The sequence below is a fragment of the Pleurodeles waltl genome, chromosome 2_2 (assembly GCF_031143425.1).
Source record: "Pleurodeles waltl isolate 20211129_DDA chromosome 2_2, aPleWal1.hap1.20221129, whole genome shotgun sequence".
Taxonomy (NCBI): Eukaryota; Metazoa; Chordata; class Amphibia; order Caudata; family Salamandridae; genus Pleurodeles; species Pleurodeles waltl.
Window position 1 is genome coordinate 1,146,618,931 of NC_090439.1, and position 16,879 is coordinate 1,146,635,809.

The window sequence follows — 16,879 nt, forward strand, 5'->3', positions numbered from 1 at the left end:
CAGAGGTGTGACTTGTGTGGCTTCCCCAAAGTTTTCTTACCCAGAATACCCTGCAAAGCTGAAATGTTGAAAAAAAACTCAATTTTTCTCGCATTTCTGTCACACAAACTACAGGAATATGCTGGGATCCACAATATTCCTACCACCCAGTGACTCCTCACCTGTCCTGATAAAAACACTACCCCACTTGAGTGCCTACACCTAGGGGCCATATTTATACTCCGTTTGCGCCGAAATTGCGTCGTTTTTTTTGACGCAATTTCGACGCAAAACTAACGCCAACTAACGCCATATTTATACTATGGCGTTAGAGGCGAATAGCGCCAAAGTTCCCGGAATGTGCGTCATTTTTTAGCGTGAACCCCTTCCTTGCGTTAATGATATGCAAGGGAGGCGTTCCCGTCTAAAAAATGACTCCCAGGCCTTTACGTGGTATTTATACTCCCGGGCAAAAGAGACGCCCGGGAGTTGGCGTGGCAAAAAACGGCGCATTTGCGCCACTTTTTAACGCCTGCTCAGGGCAGGCGTTAAGGGGCCTGTGGGCTCAAAATGAGCCCACAGGTGCCCTCCCATGCCCCCAGGGACCCCCCCTGCCACCCTTGCCCACCCCAGGAGGACCCCCAAGGATGGAGGGACCCACCCCAGGGACATTCAGGTAAGTTCAGGTAAGTTTTTTTTTTTTTTTTTTAATAATATTTTGTGGCATAGGGGGGCCTGATTTGTGCCCCCCTACATGCCACTATGCCCAATGACCATGCCCAGGGGACAGAAGTCCCCTGGGCATGGCCATTGGGCAAGGGGGCATGACTCCTATCTTTACAATGATAGGAGTCATGTTGATGGGGGATGGGCGTCGTTAAAAAATGGCGCAAGTCGGGTTAAGACGATTTTTTCGACGTAACCTGACTTGCCCCATTTTAAGACGCCCATGCGCCATTTTCCCCCTACGCCGGCGCTGTCTGGTCTACGTGGTTTTTTCCCACGCAAACCAGGCAGCGCCGGTCTGATTGCGCCGTCTAACGCCATTCCATAAATACGGCGCCCGCATGGCGCTTCAGAATGGCGTTAGACGGCGCAAAACTTTTTGACGCTAAACTGCGTTAGCGCAGTTTAGCGTCAAAAAGTATAAATATGGGCCCTAGTGTCTGTGTCAGGAATGGATCACCCCAGGGTCAACAGCTGCCACACGTAAGGACCAACATTGACCGTTGTGTGATCTATTCCTGTCGCAGGCACCAGGCCTAACCACACAAGTGAGGTATCATTTTTATCGGGAGGCTTGGGGGAACGCTGGGTGGAAGGAAATTTGAGGCTCCTCTCCGATTCCAGAACTTTCTGTCACCGAAATGTGAGGAAAACTTGTTTTTTTAGCCACTAATTGAGGTTTGCAAAGGATTCTGGGTAACAGAACCTGGTCAGAGCCCCGCGAGTCACCCCATCTTGGATTCCCCTAGGTCTCTAGTTTTCAAAAATGTACAGGTTTGGTAGGTTTCCCTAGGTGCCGGCTGAGCTAGAGGCCTAAATCTACAGGTAGGCACTTTGCAAAAAACAGCTCTGTTTTCTGCGATGTGTCCACGTTGTGTTTTGGGGCATTTCCTGTCGCGGGCGCTAGGCCTACCCACACAAGTGAGGTATCATTTTTATCGGGAGACTTGGGGAGACGCTGGGTGGAAGGAAATTTGAGGCTCCTCTCAGATTCCAGAACTTTCTGTCACCGAAATGTGAGGAAAACTTGTTTTTTTAGCCACTTTTTGAGGTTTGCAAAGGATTCTGGGTAACAGAACCTGGTCAGAGCCCCGCGAGTCACCCCATCTTGGATTCCCCTAGGTCTCTAGTTTTCAAAAATGTACAGGTTTGGTAGGTTTCCCTATGTGCCGGCTGAGCTAGAGGCCATAATCTACAGGTAGGCACTTTGCAAAAAAACAGCTCTGTATTTTGTGAAAAAATGGGATGTGTCCACGTTGTGTTTTGGGGCATTTCCTGTCGCGGGCGCTAGGCCTACCCACACAAGTGAGGTATCATTTTTATCGGGAGACTTGGGGGAACATAGAATAGCAAAACAAGTGTTATTGCCCCTTATCTTTCTCTACATTTTTTCCTTCCAAATATAAGAGAGTGTGTAAAAAAGACGTCTATTTGAGAAATGCCCTGCAATTCACAAGCTAGTATGGGCACCTCGGAATTCAAAGATGTGCAAATAACCACTGCTCCTCAAAACCTTATCTTGATCCCATTTTGGAAATGCAAAGGTTTTCTTGATACCTCTTTTTCACTCCTCATATTTCAGCAAATGAATTGCTGTATACCCAGTATAGAATGAAAACCAACTGCAGGGTGCACCTCATTTATTGGCTCTGGGTACCTAGGGTTCTTGATGAAGCTATAAGCCCTTTATATCCCCGCAACCAGAAGAGTCCAGCAGACAAAACGGTATATTGCTTTCAGAAATCTGACATCGCAGGAAAAAGTTACAGAGTAAAACATAAAGAAAAATGGCTGTTGTTTTCAGCTCAATTTCAATATTTTTTTATTTCAGCTGTTATTTTCTGTAGGAAAACCTTGTAGGATCTACACAAATGACCCCTTGCTGAATTCAGAATTTTGTCTAGTTTTCAGAAATGTTTAGCTTTCCGGGATCCAGCATTGGTTTCACACCCATTCCTGTCACTAACTGGAAGGAGGTTGAAAGCACCAAAAATAGTAAAAATGGGGTATGTCCCAGTAAAATGCCAAATTTGTGTTGGAAAATGTGGTTTTCTGATTCAAGTCTGCCCGTTCCTGAAAGGTGGGAAGATAGTGATTTCAGCACCAGAAACCCTTTGTTGATGGCATTTTCAGGGAAAAAACCACAAGCCTTCTTCGGCGGCCCATTTTTCCAATTTTTTTGGAAAAAACTAAATTTTCACTGTATTTTGGCTATTTTCTTGGTCTCCTCCAGGGTAAACCACAAACTCTGGGTACCATTAGAATCCCTAGGATGTTGGAAAAAAAGGACGCAAATTTGGCGTGGTTAGCTTATGTGGACAAAAAGTTATGAAGCCCTAAGCGCGAACTACCCCAAATAGCCAAAAAAGGGCTCAGCACTGGGGGGGAAAAGGCCCAGCAGCTAAGGGGTTAAATTAATTGTGTTTATTTTATTCTTGGTTATGGTAATTTTGTTAATTTATATGGAGGAATATGTCTTGGGTTTTAATTGGCTTTGAGAATCACATTTTGGTTCTCAGAATGTATATGTTTGTAATGGTTCTTAAAATGTATGTGTTCAGGAGGGAACATTGAAACAGGAGTTTAGATCTTATTCTGTGCCTGGTAGCTCATTCTATTGTAGCCTCTACATTAAGGTAATAAAATACTTCTTCTCACTTTCAGCCTGGCTCATCCTTTCAACTTTCCTTTGTGTGGCAACGAAAATCCACATCTACAACATAACTTCTTTTTATGTGTAGACATCACTTTGTGTCCCTCAGTCTTTTGATTACTTTTCATACTCATGACTGATTCGCTATGGGCACCTCAGGCCTCCATGTCAGCAGCTTGTCTTTCAGCACGTGCCTCAGCATTGGCAGCCATCAACAGTCACTCCAGACTAAGAGTTTCTCACAGCATTCGTCACCTGAATGAATCTGACAAGCGTCTATCAAAAACTCTAAGACGCATAGCTTCTTTGTCATTAACTTAATTGACCTTACAGTGTTTGGTGAGTGCTTTAAGACTTTCCACAAATTCATTTTTGAGACACTAGATCATCTTTCTGTCATCAGTCTCTTGAAGTGCATAAATGAAATCTTCAAATGTCTCTATCCAAGCCGTCCACCTATCGCCAATATTTTTCTTTTTGGCAGTATCGGAAGGTGGTGGGTGTTTCGGAAAGACGACAGCATTATAACTTCTCCTAGGAGTGGCTGGCATTGTTGCTGGAGCTCTTTCAGATGCTGTCAGCTGTCCCTGAGAATCTGCATCATCACTGAGGCCTGAAGATCGGCCTCTGGGTCATCACAGACAGTTTAGTGCTTTTTCTTGTTCTCCCTCTGAGGCACATCACTTGTGGCAACTGTTGGAGTTGTTGTGAGCCACCACCTGGCAGCTTTGGTGGTGTGCGGCTTCACATATTAGACAGCTCAGTAAGCAGAACCCCAGTGCTACTTCTTGTGCCTCCCCTCCATGTTCTGAGGTTACAATGCTCAACCTATCAAGACTTTGGTAAGTGTAACGACAATATGCTTCCTTTTTACTTGCTTTGCCAGCCAGCGTTTCTATTTGCAACTTTAAGTGGTAAATTATGATTCTCTTTGGCTATGCTTTGTAATTCTGGTAACATTTGCCTTCAGCGTTAAAGCTGCAGACCATATATAACTTTATTTTGCTTGGGGGCATGGTACCCTTTGGTATGGCATTGCTTGTAGTTTCTTGACCAACGATACGTAGACTTCTCAGTGAAGCATTCTTTACGATCAAATGCTTCACATCAACTGGAGCTGCGCTTTTTGACTCTACATACATGAACTGTCAACTCAGCTCTTTGACAAAGGCATAGGTTGCATACTCGGGCAGTTTGCTAGGACCATGGAAAACTCTGTGGACGAGCACTCTCCTTTTTCAGGCTACTTGTTCGCTTTCTTGTTGCCAGATGTAGGGGCATATTTATACTCAGTTTGCGCCGAATTTGCGTCGTTTTTTTCGACGCAAATTCGACGCAAAACTAACTCCATATTTATACTTTGGCGTTAGACGCGTCTAGCGCCAAAGTTCATGGAGTTAGCGTCATTTTTTGGCGTGAACACCTTCCTTGCATTAATGAGATGCAAGGGAGGCGTTCCCGTCTTAAAAAATGACTCCCAGGCATGTGCGTGGTATTTATACTCCCAGGCAAAAATGATGCCCGGGAGTGGGCGGGGCAAAAAACCCCGCATTTGTGCCTCTTTTTAACGCCTGGGTCAGGGCAGGCGTTAAGGGACCTGTGGGCTCAGAATGAGCCCAGAGGTGCCCTCCCCTGCCCCCAGGGACACCCCCTGCCACCCTTGCCCACCCCAGGAGGACACCCAAGGATGGAGGGACCCATCCCAGGTAAGATAAGGTAAGTTGTGGTAAGTATTTTTTTTGAAAAATTTTTGTGGCATAGGGGGGCCTTATTTGTGCCCCCCTACATGCCACTATGCCCAATGACCATGCCCAGGGGACATAAGTCCACTGGGCATGGCCATTGGGCAAGGGGGCATGACTCCTGTCTTTGCTAAGACAGGAGTCATGTTAATGGCGTCTGGGCGCCCAAAAAAATGGCGCAAATCGGGTTAAGACGATTTTTTTGCCTCAGCCTGACTTGCCCCATTTTTGGACGCCCAAACGCCATTTTTCCCTACGCCGGCGCTGCCTGGTGTACGTCGTTTTTTTTCACGCACACCAGGCAGTGCCGGTCGGCTAACGCCGGCTAACGCCATTCAATAAATACGGCACCCGCATGGCGCTTCAGAATGGCGTTAGTCGGCGCTAATTTTTTTGGCGCAAAACTGCGTTAGCGCAGTTTTGCGTCAAAAAGTATAAATATGGCCCGTAATGTCTTTCCCAGGCTGGGTACCCACCAATGACTACGCTACAAAAAGAGCTGTAAACCTTAAGTCTTTATTCCTCTGCATGTACCTGTGAACTCTCCAGTCGTCTAAACCAAGCCTTCATTGCATTCTATTCTAGTGATTACATCCCACTGCTAAGGAGTATGTTCGAAGCCTAAAGGGTTCATCATAAAACCTGCAATAGACTATAAGTCGTAGGGTGCTCAAAAATTCGTGGGCCAAGTTTACACTATGTAAAACTGCTAAAAAAAACTGTTAGATTTGAAATCCTTCCTTCCTGTTAATTTGCATCTATCATTCTGTTTAGGACTGACTTCACATCACAGGATTTTGTGATGTATTGTTACCAATTCTTTAGAATATACATGCAGTGTTCTTTGGCTCCACTGAAAGGAGTATTATGAATTCTAATGGCTGTTTTGTTATCATTCCACTCTATATGAAGTGCTTGCTTCAACTGGAAATTATGAGGTACTATTTCAGATTTGGAACTATACTCACATTCTGGTGTTTCTCTCCTGTATGCACCCTATAAGAAAGAAATCATAGTTTGCTACCTATTTTCCCATCACTTGTAAAGCCAATAGGACAGATTTTTATGTGATAAAAAGCATTTGTGAATGCAGTGCATGCAAACAGCATTTGTGAATCTCAGTATTTACATACATAAGTACACTGGAACAAACCGTTTGGCTTTGCCAATGCTTTTTCTGTTTCTCTCAGCCCCAGTCCACTGCCCTCTTAAATGTAATGTCATTAAATGAAAAAGTAAATTTTAGCAATGACTACAATCATTTTGTATAATAGTTAAAGGACATTTTATTAGAGTAAAGGAAAATACATGGAAACCTGGAAAGAAATTAGAATGGCTGGTCAAAAGAAGAAATCCCATACAAGGTTTTTTTTCATACATGAAATGAACAAGTCGTTACAACGAGCATGCAAGAAAGAAGGTAACACAGGGGGAGAAGATAATTTCCTAGACCATGATGGAACCAGGCACATTGGAGCTTGGTGAAACATGGCTCACTATACAGATCATATGGTGTGTCCTTTCTGCTTCTTTTGCTTCATTGCATAGACCTCTACTTCACACAGTATAAGGTTCTCTGTATAGTGTGGTATAAAAATACTGACATATTGGCCTTCCATCCCATTGCAGCAGAACACCACAAGCTTGTCAAGGTTTGCCTGTGTGATTATACCACAGCTGTGACAAAAGAGACAAAAGCAACAGTTAATGAGAAACAACCCACACTAAAAACAAACCAATACATTGCTAGAAGGAATATATTGCCACTGCTTTTAATGATATTTATAATTTATCACCACTTAGATACAGTGGCCAACGTCCACTCAGTCCAGTTAGCATTAGGTATTTGGACTCTCCAATTTTACCTTTTTTGATCGATTACTACTTATCATGCCATTATGTAGGGTATATGACAGCTTTACTCATACTTCCCTTGTCTTGGTGGACCACCTTTATCAATACCTTATTAAGGTCCTATCAACACATTACCGATGTTTGTGGATATTTGCAAGTCTTGCCTTTCCTATGAACATGGACAGCCCCCAACCATACTTATTCTATGTATACCAACATCTTGTGAGCTCCTGGGCTCGTATGGGCTTTTAGGGCCCACCTTAGGGGCGACTCTTATATATTAAAACATATTTAGGCCTCACAAAACAATTATTTTGCTAGGCTGAAATGTTAGTTTAAAACTGCACTAAAGGCTGCAGTGGCATGCCTGAGGCATGTTTTAAAGGTCTACTTTAGTGGATGGGATAATGAGTGATGCAGGCCCACTAGTAGCATTTAGTTTGCAAGCCCTGTGTACATGCAGTACCACTTTGCTAGAAACTTACACGCAAATTAAATCTACCAATCAGGTTTATGCCAATTACATCATGTTTTAGAGAGAACTCAAGCACTTTAGTACTGGTTAGAAGTGGTACAGTACACTGAGCCTTAAAAGGCAACAAAACAGATTCAGAAAAGGAGAGTGGAAGAACAAAACTTTTGACTGACCCTGCACATAGGGCTGAGTCCAACATGGAACAGCTATGATTTGACTGAAAAGACCAGAATCATCCTCCAGAATAAGAAAAGTTTATTTAAGCCTTCAGCAACATATGGACAGACAATCTTTGCAGATTCTCGTAATCCCAATAATATGTGACCATTTTTTTAAAGCAATAAAAATGTCTAATTTAACATAATCAACACTTTCAAATAAAAACAAAGTACTAATTTTGAGTAAGCTAATGTACATGTCTTCTGATTCTATTTTAATAGTATCATTAGAAGGTACATTAGGCAACAATGCACCTTTAAAGATACATAAACACACACACACAGCTATTCATACAACCACACATTTAAAATCATTTCAACTCCCTGAACCAATACATGTTCACCTACACTCTCATATACATATACGTTTGCTGTCCCACTCTTGCCTTTTCAAAAAGAAATAATCAACACAAAAAATGTTGTCGTTTTTAATTAACAACCCACACATCTCTAAAGCTACACATGCACACTCCCATCATACCTACATAATCTTACCCGCAATCTACACATCTTTAATGTACACACAAAAATATTATAAAGTCATATATACAGCAGCAATCATAAGCTTTCACATAGCCATGCGAACTCTGCACTAAAACTGTACCAGCACCATTAGTATATGCTGAGAAATCACTGCTTAACTACACTGTACACTAAAACACAAAGGGCCTGATTTGGCTATTTGTGGATAAGAAACTCTGTCACAACAGTGATCGATATCATGTGTGCCAATATCTAAATTCCATTATATCCTATGGGATGTTGGTGGACTAGATATCCATCACTGTTGTGATGGAGTAACTTGTCCATCAGCATATAAATCAGGCCCAAGGTCTTATGTAATAAATACAACAGCCTGCGCTGTTGACCAGACTGGTGACTAAGGGTCGTAATGTGACAGATTTGGGCCTCCTGAAGCCATGTTCTGGAAAGCTGTGCGTGGCCCTATCTAGTCCTACTACTAGTATCTGTAATGGTGCTCTATTGTGTGGACGTAAAGATATGGGAGACAGTCTTATCAGAGGTCCTTTGGCTTGACGTTCCTCTATTGAATTTGCTCTATGGTTGTCTGCAATGCTTTTTTGGGTGTTTTGGGAGCACTCTTTAGCTGCTTACTGAGATAATTAGTGCTAAAACCACAGACACAACAATGCTATTCTGGAGGTATTGTTCTCCGCCTCTCCAGGCATATTACTGTGTGTATAGGAGTATTCCTAGTTGTCCTTGGCAGCTGTTGTGTCTTATGCTACATACTTTGTATTCATATGTACCCTTGGCTCGAGTTTAAGCTTAGATGAACTGATTCTGAATACACACCTACTACTGTCTGTCATCCTTGCTAAGTGTGATCTTGTAGGAACTAGACATTAACCAATTCAGAGGCCACCAAACAAAATATACCATAGGTCTTATTGGGATATTAGACATCATTTCAGGACCCATAGAATCAAGTGTAGAGTGAAAACCAATGATAAGGAGACACATTTAGCTTTGAAGCAATCCACTATGACCCTCACCAAGACAAATCTTCTGAACATATTAGCAGATTATAAAGAGAAATTCTGGGACGACTTGATGATTTAGGTACTAAAATGGAATCCATCTGAGAAGACACTGGCTCACCTGTAACCAGAATGATGGATCTAGAAAAGAAAGTTACTCAACTGAACACCACAGGCTCTAGGACAACCTAAACAGTTAAAATGCTACAGGCAAAGTCACAATTACTACTAATAAAATGTAAGGAGCTGAATGACTGCTGAATAGAAGAGAATTTTTGAATAAGAGCCCTGAGTATAGGAGCAGAGGGCCTGGATGTTTGGGAAGTGCTGGATGTAGACATGTGATCCTCTTTGATGGTCAGAAGGAGGTGAGGTTGGACAAGCTGCACGGGAGGGTAAGGGGGGAATGCAAATCTCTCAGTGCATGATCAGAGGTTGAAGAACAACCTGTCAAAATTCCATTACTACTGAGAGAAAAAGTATTCAAAACTGTCAGATGAGCAGGTGAGATCTCCTTCCGCGGATAGTTGCATTCACTCTTACAGGTAATTTCCACGGCAACCCTTCATAGGAAACTCTTGATAAAACCTATCACATATGCGTAGAATGGACAAGGTCCAATATAGATAGAGAATTTCCATGTGGATCTCTTTGTAGAAGTATGATCAACCCAGCTTCTTCTTAGATTGAGGAGCTGTGGTGCAGTTCTTGAACATCCAATGGTGGTCCATGGTGTACTGAAGAGAAACTACGAGATTGAAATGTGTCATTTGTCATTCTGAAATGAGCTTGAGCGAGCAGATGGGAAAAGCCAAGCTCGCACAAGAGAAGGGAAACAAGGAAGGGAGTGGGAGACTTGACACCTTCTCAGATGGTTTATCTTGTAGATAATCATGAGTGATCAAATAATGTCTCATGCTATACATACTTGTAGTTGTTGACAACATGAAAGTTTTCTTTTTTTTTTTCCTTAACAATGGTAGCACAGTGTTTTGATTGACTGTATGTAGAAGGTTCTGCGCCCCTTCTTTTTATATAGCTTTACTCCATTCACTACGGAAGCATGTGGGTGGCATTGTGCTGCTCACCTTATGAGAGCTCAAAGAAAAGGGGTTCAACCAGTAAAGTTTGACTGTCCTGTAGGTGAGTCTTTTTTATCTTCATAGGGCATTTTTTAATATGCTTCTTTTGTTTCACTTTTTGCTCTGGGGTAACACACTTATGCTTCAAGGCACCCCGGTCCTTTGAAGAGATACTTTTGAAAGATACTGAGGTTTTCTGTTTCACTATGGTGTATCACTGAAATGAAAAGGTCTTAACTTTCCTGCAAAGAGAATATAGATATGGAAATATTTAAGGGGGAACTGCCCCAAAGTGTCTGTTTGTAAAACACATCTTACTCAGGAGATCAAGCCTAGATGATACAGGAGCTATCATATATTGCCTGTTACTCCTCATGCTCTGCAAAATATAATGGGATACATGAACACTTTCCAGGGATTGACTCAAAAATACATAAAGAAAAGAACAAACTTATGATCTGAAGAATTCTAAGACTTAGTATTGGCCAAAGTCTACCCACTTAACTAAGGGTATAACCCGTTTTTGCTTGACTTTCATTCAAGGCTCTTCGATTTGAGGGGACATATTTGTATTAAGGGGCTTTATCTGGTTTGGTATGCAGCTGCAGACATATTTGGGTACTACAGAAGGACACCTAATTGCTCTAAATACATTTGGTTCAGGAGACCTTTGGAGGGACATAACCTGGGTGAGAGGTGATACATCTAAGTTTGATGCATATACACATCTTTGTCATTAAAATACCATTTCCATAGCTGATAACATTTCATTACATTTTCTGATCACTGCTTGATGACCCTGAACCCGATCCACAGAAAGATGTTCAAGCAGCGGTTCATTCTATCACTGAGAAAGGAAATACAAACGAAATTGATGAGTAATTTGACCTCAACAATTACAAAGGGACCTCACCCCCGAATATATCGAATGCCTTTAGTGGTGTTGTAGGAGGAAAACTGATTGCCTCCATTACCATATTACTTACATGGAAGATGGGAAACTTACACATTTTAGAAACATATTAAGGATGTAGAAAAGAGTTTTGCCAAGTTCCTCACTCATGTGGCTAACACAAACAATAGGTCTCAGCGGCCATATGAAAACAATATTTACAAATAGGGTGAAGATGACCCTATTTCAGTGTAAAAGATTTGTCTAGGAGACCAAAAATAAGGTGGGGGCGTGGTCATCAAGAATGCCATGGACAAAGGCAAATTATCACATATTAAGGAATTCGTATCACATGGGTCTACCCTTATACTAGATGTGAGAAATTGGGTTGTTGGTTGACTGATGTGTTAGTCCTGGTCAAGTTAAAACCACAATCCCTTGCAGGGTTCACCACAAAAAGCCACTAAATTAACCTGTTCCTGGGATACATGTCGCAAACTGTCCACCATCTGACAATGAGTGTATCTATAGAAATAGGAAAAATAGTAATTCCATGAATATACAGGTCATCTGCAATGCCTCAAATATCATCATAGATTTGGTGGCCTGATTCCCTGGTAGCACACATGACTCGTATATCTTCAGGCATAGTGGAAGATACACACAGCTACTTGGTGGAGAGTTTGGTGAAGGATATCTACTTGGGAATTTAACACAGAACAATGTAGCATAGTGTACAGGTGAGACTAGAGATGACAATGGCTCAATATGCACTTTTGCCATTGTAGGAGACAGTGCATATGCAGTGTGGTCCTTCATCCTCACGCCATACCTTAATCCAGCTACACCAAGTGAAGGGCGCTACAATGCGGCACATAGGAGGATGCAAAGCGTTGTTGAGAGGACCTTTGGCCTGCTGAAGAGTCGCTTATGATGCCTGCACAAAAGTGGTGGGGCACTGCAATACAGTCCAGAAACCTGCTGCAATATTGTGGCTACATGTGCTATGTTGCACAACATCACAACATCGAGAGGCATACCCCTGGAACCTTCAGATATAGAATCTGATGAGGGTGATGATCCATTACTACCTCGTCACACAGCAGATGGATCAAGAAAAGCAGAAGGCAGACAAAGATGTGCAAAGAATATGTACAATTATTTTCAATGTAAGTAATGAAGAGACCACGTATTGTACCTTATTGCTATAGGCATCACATTTATTGCCTTAACTTCAGGTCAAATATGTGGGCATACAAAATAGATAGTCCAAAAACAATTTTTGTCCTTAAATCAAATACTTTACCATTAACATCATATCAGTAGTGCAATGTCCCAAAACAACAAGACCTGAGACATGTCCCCATTCCTTTTTGTATCCATGCACTCCACTAGAACGGTCAGTGAGCTTTAGGGCATCTCTTGTTGAGGGTTCTGAGACAGCACTGTGTCTGGAACTGCAACGTCTATACTCTATCACAGCGGCAGTTACACTACTGCGGCAAGAGAGCTCCTCACTATCTTGACCACCCAGGTCGTGTTCCCAGTGACTCAGGCTGCCTGCATATTATCCAATGCATTGGTAGCCTCCACCAGTCCCCGTGCGATGTCTCTACTGTAATGTGCCATTTCCACTTGCATGCCAACAGCAATTCGTGACAGCAAAGTAGTTGCATTTTTGAGGCGATTGACAGAACCTATCCAATCTGCGCATCAATTGGTGATGCACCTACGGAGGGTGACATGGTCCTACTGCATTACTGACCATTAAATCAGATTACCGGCCATTTGGCCATTTGAAATTGCAAAAATGTTTGATACATTTGGCCCTTAGTTCTTGGATGATTGAAGCGATATAAATGAGTATACTACTGATAGTCTTTTACTTCTTTCAGACCCTTCTGATTACTTTTGACACATGCTTCTCTGACACAAATTGCAACAGCACTATGCAAGGAAAAGTTACCTGTGTATCATTTAAACTCCTACAGCATCCTCAATCGGTGGGTGACTTTGCACCACCAAATTTCAAACTATATAATTCCATCTTCGAGTATTGTTTGATTGGTTTTTGCTGGGTCCACATGGTAATAGGTAGGTCTTCTTATTATATAGCATGGCTTCCATGGCACAGGCAAATACTTAACCTGTACCTCTGTTACTAACACTTTTGAAATTTGGGGCTTCCCACTGGGATTGACCACCTTTCCATCTCCTTATACACACATCCATTTAATCACATAAAGTGGGACGTAGGACCGTAGCAGACACATTCCATGGGGATTCTCATAAATGCTTTTACATTTGTAAATGGAAATTTAATTTGGAGCTGGTGCAAAGATTACTTTATAAATCAGGGATCCTTTATTTCACCTTGAATCAAGAAGAGGAAATGTAATTGAAACCCCAGTTGTAGTTTTACTGACCAGTGACCTATATTAAATATTTGGGAATTAGGAATATGTTACAACTTGATCTCTTTAAGATCAATTATCCTCCCTTATTTACAGACATATGCAAAGATTTACAAAAGTGATCCATTCTCTGCATCTCCTGGTGTGGGATGATGGTCACAATAAAAATGAATACCTCTCACTGTCTTTTACTTCTTTCAGGTTCTTCTGATTACTTGAGGTGGGCCTCCTTGAGGATGTGAAAAACTCCATATTGGTCTATATTTGGAAAGGTTCCCAACCCATTGTACCCCTTAAACGTCTGTTGCATCTCAAATCAGATGATGGGCAGGTGTTACCAAATTTCAAACTATATAATCTTTCATCCCAGCTTTGAGTATTGTTCGATTGATCCTTGATGGAAACTGAGAGATTTTGGGTTGATATGGAACAACTGGTAGTAGGCAGGTCTGCTTTGGATGTAGCATGGTTTCCATTGCACAGGCAACTATATACCTTGTGGCTCTGTCCCTACTACATACGTTTTAATAAATTAGGGTCATCACCAGGTGATTACCCACCTTCTCATCACCTTCTACACCCATCAATTTAAACATGTACTTGACACAGAGAGAGAAGGTTGGTCCGTATGATAAATGACATGAAGAGGGAATGAAGGACAATAGCAGTTTCATGGGGTCACTGATACATGCTTTAACACTTGTAAATAGAAGAAATGTTACTTTTGTACTTTTGTACGTACATTAAACAAGGTGTGATGTACTCTAACATAGGAATTTGCCCATAAGAGAGATGACACAATAGAGAAAATATTCTCCTGCTATTCTGGGCCTAGGGTTGTGATCTCCAAGCTGTATTCAGTATTGCTTGAAATACTACTGGTTCTGTAGGTCGAGATGAGAGCATTATCTTTTTGAGCCATTCTTTGAAACATCTTGAAAATATTACACAGAGAAGCTAGAAGCAGGATTTCCTGCATGGTTGGTACTATATTACCACAACATTACATTGCATGTATCATCATGTCATTCCTAGATGTTGGGTGGGCCATGGAGTGTTCAGAGGCATATTTGGGGGCCCTGCCTTGGGTTGACTATTTATAGAAAGATGAGCTAGCAGTAATCAACGCTATGTTGGGTTATCTTTTCATAGCAGACTCAGAGCTTTACTTTTGGGAAAATATCTGTAGGACATGATAGGCATCACAAAGTGAGTTATTTCTAGCGTGACAGTGTGAGCCTCTGGTAAGCATCAGGAAGCAGAAAGCTCCACCATCTATGATCCAGTGGCATCAGTGAGTGTGAGTATTTTGGCTATAGTGTGTTTAGTTAGTCACATTAAGGGAAAAAGTGCCAAAATGCATTGGACATGGAAACCATTGTTGCACTATATGTCCGAAGGTCTACCTAAATTGATTTGATTCAAATGAGGGCAGACGGCCCACAGGACTGCATAGGGATGGAGTAAATTACTCCATCCACATGGTGGATAGTCCACCCACTTACTGATAAATGACTGCCAAGCAGGAGGTCATTTATAGAGACATAGACAGGAACCGCTGTCATGACGGTTCCTGTCAATGCATTTTATTGTTTGCTATTGGCTGCGATGGAAGGATGCAACCCTGTAGCAAACAGTATTCTTTTTTCTTTTCAAAAAGGAAATCCCAAAGTGGGATTTTGTTTTGGAAAAGAAAAAAGAGTAATGCTTGACTCACACCTTTATAATATTTTTACTGTTCCTTACCGCCAGTGCTAACTTCTGATTTGAACTAAAATAATACTTCAAGGTATCAAAAGAATTGTTGGATTAATCCTGACATGTTGTTCAATAGAATTTAATGTATTGTATGCATAAATGGCGACTTAAGAAACTTGCCACTTTGTTTGCCAAAGTTTCCACTGACCCTTTACGGTTGTACACAGAATGCTCTCCTCAATGCTGCCTTCTGCCCTACTGGGGAGAGGTGAGAACAACTCTTGGGAAGGAACACAAAGGGGCTGCCAAGGGAAGAGGTGTGAACTGGCAGGAGTTCTTGTCTTCTGCCTATGCTATTGTAAATTCCCCTTTCACATCATAACAGATTATGTCCATTTGCAACTGTTCTGTATAAAGTTATTCTCTTTTTACTGTGCTGGCAATACACAAATTAAAAGCTACAATATGATATATGTAAATTGATAAACACACAATTCTTCAAAACATGTTTATTCTGGACTCATTTCACCAATGGCTCTTTAATGGATTTTGTTCAGGAAGAAAATCTGTCTTTATCATGTTTAATTTGCAGCACTTGTATCCCTTTTTATTTAATTCTTTCTTTCTTTCTTTGTTTCCTTCTTTCTTTGCTTCTTTCCTTCTTTCTGGCTTTTCTCTGTATTGCTTTCTTTCCTTCCATCTTTTCATTTATTAGCATTCTTTCTTTCTTTCCTCATTTCTTGGTTTCTTCCTTTCTTTCTCGATGCTTTCCTCATTTCTTTCTTTCCTATGTGCTTTCATTCCTTCTTACCTTCTTCCTTCCTTTCTTCCTTCCTTTCTTTTCTCTCTTTCTTTCTTTCTTTCTTTCTTTCTTTCTTTCTTTCTTTCTTTCTTTCTTTCTTTCTTCCTTTCTTTCTTTCTTTTGTTCTTTCTTTCTTTCTTTCTTTCTCTCTTTCTTTCTTTCTTTCCCACTTTCCTTCTTCATTCTTTCCTTCTTTCTTTTGAACTTGCCTTTATTTTTTTCCTTCCATATTTCTTTCTGTTTGTGTTTCCTTCTCTCTTTACTTACTTGCTTTTGTCATCTTTCTTTCTATTCTTCTTTCTTTCTTTCTTTCTTTCCTTTTTGCCACTTTTTTCGTTCTTACATTATTTCTTTCCTTCCTGCTTTCTTTCTTTCCTTCTTAATTTCTTACTTGTCTTTTTCTTGCCTTCTTGTTCTTTATTTTCCTGTAGTTTTCTTTCTTTCTTGCCTTCTTTCTTGCTGTATTTCTTACCTTTATTCTTGCTTGCTTTCTTGTTTTCTCAAAGGCATGATGCCAGCTGCCTACGGCAAAACAATTAGCTTTTAAGGTCTGTGTTAGCCAACTTTTAGATTTTATCAAAATTATGAATATGACATAGTTACTCATGGGGGGTTTCGGCCACACTTAATCCACTTGTCCGTGATAATTGCAAAAATCATGAAAAAATAAGATTTTCCTAAAAGCTGATAGACAATATCAGACCTATCTGCTTTGCCAATGCTTGCTACAAATTGGTTTTATTGAGTGCATTTTCTACATATTCAACTGTTGTGGCACTTCTAAATGCTTTAGACTTATTGCTTTAATAAAGCCCACTGCTCTGGGCCACAGCTACCCAGGA

The 16,879-nt window shown here is 41.2% G+C and overlaps 1 protein-coding gene across 1 annotated transcript in view; it reads right to left on the reverse strand.

Annotated features, from left to right (window-relative positions):
- The window catches only part of LOC138278794 (uncharacterized), a 344,627-nt gene that overhangs the window by 280,915 nt on the left and 46,833 nt on the right, over positions 1-16,879 (reverse strand). Inside the window, exon 4 of the mRNA XM_069219314.1 lies at positions 6,617-6,777. Coding sequence (XP_069075415.1) covers positions 6,617-6,777 — 161 coding nt within the window. The remainder of the gene's footprint in view (positions 1-6,616; positions 6,778-16,879) is intronic.